General features: G+C 40.8%; 1 protein-coding gene across 1 annotated transcript; it reads left to right on the plus strand.

Annotated features, from left to right (window-relative positions):
- Positions 1-3,899: 3,899 nt before the first annotated feature.
- On the plus strand, positions 3,900-5,298 carry cunh11orf96 (chromosome unknown C11orf96 homolog). Its single transcript, XM_010773230.1, has one exon. It carries the CDS (start codon positions 4,197-4,199, stop codon positions 4,575-4,577), a length of 381 nt encoding a protein of 126 aa, XP_010771532.1. The 5' UTR covers positions 3,900-4,196; the 3' UTR covers positions 4,578-5,298.
- Positions 5,299-5,546: the final 248 nt, after the last annotated feature.

Below are 5,546 nucleotides of genomic sequence, written 5' to 3' on the forward strand. Positions count from 1 at the left end.
GTTTGTGTGTGTTTGAGAGTGTGTGTGTCTGTGTTAGAGTGTGTTTGAGAGAGAGTGTGTGTGTGTGTGTGTGTGTGTGTGTGTGTGTGTGTGTGTGTGTGTGTGTGTGTGTGTGTGTGTGTGTGTGTGTGTGTGTGTGTGTGTGTGTGTGTGTGTGTGTGAGAGCTTGTGTGTGTAAGACAAGACACAGGGTGACCTGATCCCCATCTCACCATCTTGAGGTGGCATCCAGGAATATATGACGAAATCTGAAATAGACCATGCGGTCACTCCTGAAAGCTCAAATGTGGCAAAGAAAAGATCATGAAGTCAGCCATTGAAACGCAATAAAGTTGTCACTGCAGTGAGACTGATCGTACGTGGTGAACATGCCACAGTTGACGATACTACAAGTTAATTTTAGTAACTGCGAATGTAATGTTAGTAACTTTGCTTGTAATATTACTGACTGTGGATGCCCTCCTGAGTTTCTGGTGTTTGTGTACATGTTGCCTTGCCAACTGTGACACTAAATGCAATTATGGATTATGATCTGATCTGTAGGTGTGTGTCAGTTACTTATACATCCCCCTGCTATCATGTATGTGCATTGCATACGTTTATTTTATAAAGATACATAAAGAAAACCATAATGTCTAATAATGTTTATGAGCTGATACACAGATAATTACATCCTACTGTAACTAATCATTTTAATTATTACTATTTTCTATATTGAATCTGTTTTCAGAGCTAACTTTTGCTTGTGTGTCAAGGACAACGTTCACACTACAGGTTTGTTTTAGGGTACATAAAGTATATTGGGGTATTTAGACCATAAAAAGCCCTGTGTGTTGGTAGGGGAGTGATGTTTCAGGAAATGGTGAGACGATGAAGTTAGTTCCATGAATTTGAAGCCTATCGGACACGAAAGTAGTGATGAAAGGTTTATAAAGCTATCAGACAGCATTTTACTGCTCTGGAGAGTTCAGTTATGCTCTATCGTTTGACATCATTACACACAGTGTCACTTTCAACATCCTGAATCGATACCTATAGGTGGAATTAAGAAAACAGCTCAATAATTACACAGAGAGATCCCACTAATTATCACATTAGCAGAGACAAATGTAATGTTTACGATCTCTTTCATTGAACCCTGGTCCAAATGCAGTTAGTACAAATATTAGTTTTAGAACGGCATTGTGTTTATTTGTCCAGCCTCACACCAACTAAGTGCGTCAGTCTATGGCTTCACTGTATGTGACGAGAAGAGATGTCTGCTGAGAGATTGCTGAGAAAATGATCACTGAACTTTTATATTTACATGCACAAAAACCTATATAACAGGAAAGGGACACAAAGCGTAATAGGCCCTCTTTAAGCGTTCAAATTACTTCATATTACTAATTACTTAGTCAAGAGTGTGTTGATTGGCTCAGGAAGTGATCAATGCTTCCGAAGAGAATATAGAAAATGTGACCCTCATCACATCGATGTCACTCTGATAGAAATGTGCCTTTGAACGCTGCAGTGTGACTGTAACCCGACAGATCTGCACCGCCCTGACGTTCCCCCGTCAGAGAGGACACTGATACATTTAGTCGTTACGGTTAAGAAGACGTGACATTATGTGAGTCTGGGGCTTAATGATGTGTTTGTGTTTCCTTGTTAGCTGTGACATCCTGTGTCCATGACATTACAGGACATTCGTCTCATCTGCAAACATTTTCAAAATACATTTTCACACATTTCTTTAGGCAAGGCAACTTTATTTATACGGCACTTTTCAACACAAGGCAATTCAAAGTGATTTACAAAAATAAATGTACATGTATTCTTTATGCATTTTGGATGGATGGATGGATGGTTTTCTTTATGCATTTTAGAGAAAGATCGTTTAGAGATAGTTACCTCAAACATATGTCAAATGTTTTGACTACAACCTTTTAAAATGTTGCTTTAAAGGTAAATATGGCTATTTCGAAGATACTTTACATATACATTTAAAATAACTTAGAAATCAAATTTGAAAACCAGGTTTATTTTGAAGAAAACATGTATTTTTACGGGGACGAATATTACAACATAACTTCTGTTTTCATGCTTCTCGAGAACACAAAGAAAAAGGGTTGTTCACTTTTATAATCCCCAAAACGGTTGCCTCTCCCTCCATGGCATTGCATATTAACTTATCTTTGGTTACTGTGACAAAAGTTTCACAGACATTAGGACGTTAGTGTGAGAACGTATTATAACCTATTCTATTAAAGGTGGGGTAGGTAATTCACTTCAGAAACACTTTTTGTTATATTCCATGGAATGCTCTTAACATCCCGATAGCAATGAATACATTAAATGCTTTGACAATAAATACATAAAAAAATGTCATCTGTGGAAGCTGTAGTACTGTAAAAAGCACGACCAATCATCTGAGCCGGCCCGGCTAAAGTAACTGGATGGCCTACCTGCCTGTCAGCCTTCCATCTGTGCACACACTTATCTCGTGCCCTCATTGGTCATGTGCGCGTTCTTGTGTGTTGGAGGAGGGGCTCTGTAAGGAAGTCTGAAGGAAGGGGCAGATTTTTTCCGCTGAATTGGGCTAATGTTTGACACAAGCCAAACAAACTTGTTTCCCGCTACAGTTTCATAATTAGACCCCGTCTTCCTGTATCTGCAGCACTTCCCCAGCTCAGTCTTGTTGATGTTTTCCACTCTACACTCTTGATGTAGAAGAGACATGAAGAAGAGGGGACACATGTTGATGTAGAAGAGACATGAAGAAGAGGGGACACATGTTGATGTAGAAGAGACATGGAAACAGTGGATTTTGCATAATAGGTGAACTTTAAGGTGAAAGACACATGGCCCCTTTAAAACCATATCATTAATTTGACTGTGCATTCATTTTTCAGAAGACAAAATACTGTTTTTGCTGTAGTATATCTACTTAGTCCTGACTTTGGGAGGCATACAACTTTTTCCTTGACTAACAATTTAAGCATTCGCATTATCATGTTTGTAATTTCAGTTGTCCATTTTGCAAACTATATATACAGTCTATGGTTGCAATTTTTTCACTCAGTCATGTTGTGTTGAACTTTACAGACACCGATACCCATTTGGATTGTGGTGTATTGGGTTATAATAACATTTAATTTGATTTGAAAATATAAAATATCCAGCTTGAGTATGTCAGTAATTGTGAGGAAAAGAAATCAGTAAATTCATCCCAAACAATGGATGCTTAGCACTCCATAGATTGGCAACTGCGTCCTAGTATTTTTTCCTAACCTTTTGAGGCTCTTTAATTGACACTTTAATGAATGAACCTTAATTTGGCTGGTTAGTTCTCACCCAGACTTAAGCTTCAGGCAAACATTCCCTGAATCTGGCAATAGATATGTCAGACAAAAAAATCCTCCAATAGAATGCAGTGCAACAGAAAAACTCTACGCCCTGCAGATACCAACATCGTATCCCACCTCTGTAACTCCTTCAGCTTTAAGCAGTTATATATCTAGCAGAGATGTTCCCCTACAGATTTACACGTGTCATGTTATTTGAGTGTTTCCACCTTGACTTTGGTTTGGTCCACTTTTCTCCGTGCTCTAATTCTGAATCTGTCTCACTGCTTTTCACGTCTCCATTTCTGTTTCCACCGTCTTCCCCTCCTTCTGTGTCTAAACCTCTGTCACCCCTACAAGCTCATCAAACTTCCTCACCCAGGCATACACACACATATTCTCTCCTCGTGTGTTTATTTTGGTGGAGTGACTCTGACTGGTTTACTGCTCTGAAGGCCGGAGCAGTGACAGAGAGGGAGGGAGGGAGGGAGGGGAGTGGGAGGGAGCAGAGAGAGAGAGAGAGAGAGACAGTGAGTGGGTTGTGAGCCGCTATAAAAGAGAGAGCTGGAGCTGTCGGTGGCATTCACCTCAGCAGACTGAGACTCACACACACAAGAGAGAGAAGAGACATCAGCGGAGGAATCACACCGAAGAGTGAAATCTAGAAGATCAAGAGCAGTTCAAGACTTGTAATCTTCAGTGGACTTGGAGGTTTAAGGAGTTCTGTTTGAATTGATTTTGCTCAAACTCTTGCTTTGTGATTGCTCCTGAGCAACACTTGAAATAGGAAATAGCAAGGAAGGACAATTGTGAGAGCTGCACACTTTTTTGCAACTAATTGCACATCAATTTTGGGCTTCTTCTCCACCAATGGCTGCAGTGCGTCAGATGGTCATGGAGGCCTCAGGCTTCCACGTCCTGCCGGCCCACCTTATGGCCTCGGCCATGGAGGAATTCCCCCAGCAGCTGCCGGTCCCCAAGGGCCCAGCGAGGGGCAAGAGCCGCTCCCGGAGGCCCCGTGAGGCGCGCTTCAAAACACAACCTGTCACCTTTGCTGAGATCGCAGAGGTGGAGGAGGAGGGGTCCTCCCCCCTGGAGGAGGAGAGGGCACGCCGCTCCTTCCTGCAGTCGCTAGAGAACCTGAGGCGGAGCACCCAGACCCTCCACTGCCCCCCGTCCGCCCCTCACAGCTGCACCCCCACTCCCAGACACGCCAGCCTGGACTCCAGTGACTCCGACTCCCCCCACTGAGATGTGGTGGTCCCTGTTCCTCCCTTTCACCTTGACGCCGCTTCAAAGGAGGCCAACTGAACTGAACCAACCTGGCCTGCTACTGCTGCCTGCATTTATTATATACTAACATATCAACATACAGTATGCACATCTGTAAAGCCTGTGCCACAGACTGGTTAAAGTGCTGTATAGATATGATGAGTGAGAAAGTAGCAGGTGACGCTGTGTCCAACACACTCTTCAAATGTATTCCTTTTCTACTGTAGACGTCTACGAGGAAAACTTGAATGATAAAAGCTGGTTGAGATTCTTTTCCATTTGAAAGATGTATAGGTATTTTTGTTTCAATCCAGATTTTTCTACTTGACCGGTCACCATAGAGAGTTCAGTTAGACTGACTTTCCACACTGTAAATACTTTGACTAAGCAATGTAAGCAATGGGAAGCAGCAGAGAACCATTACAAAGCTTTTCAAGAGTTCGAGCTCTTGTTTTCCGGCTTTTCCAAGCTGAATGAAATCTGCTCTCCACAGAGCAAACACAATGCCTTTCTAAATGTCTTTATTTATTCTCTTATTTTGTTCATAACCAAGTGGAGTTGTAGATGTGATATTTGACTGCTCTTTCTGACTTCTAAAGTCTACTCGACTTTCAAAGAAAATCATAACCTTTATTTTTGTTTTACTTTATACATATATGTTACAATGTTTGTTATGTACTTTAATAAATATTTTCAAGTATTTTGAGTCATTCTCTGTTTCTATTTCTTATGTAATCACTATTAAGAAAGTGCAATTGCTAAAACCAAATACCATCAGTTGCCAATGAGTTATCTTATTTAGACTTTTTGTACACTGAACAAAAATATAAATGCAACACTTTTGTTTTTGCTCCCATTTTTCATGAGATGAACTCAAAGATCTAAAACATTTTCTATATACACAAAATAACCATTTCTCTCAAATATTGTTCACAAATCTGAAAAAAT

This window comes from Notothenia coriiceps, unplaced genomic scaffold, assembly GCF_000735185.1.
Source record: "Notothenia coriiceps isolate Sejong01 unplaced genomic scaffold, NC01 NC01_scaffold00012188, whole genome shotgun sequence".
Taxonomy (NCBI): Eukaryota; Metazoa; Chordata; class Actinopteri; order Perciformes; family Nototheniidae; genus Notothenia; species Notothenia coriiceps.

Bases quoted from the DNA above. Each gene is read 5' to 3' on its own strand.
- cunh11orf96 (XM_010773230.1), top strand. From the start codon at position 4,197: ATGGCTGCAGTGCGTCAGATGGTCATGGAGGCCTCAGGCTTCCACGTC.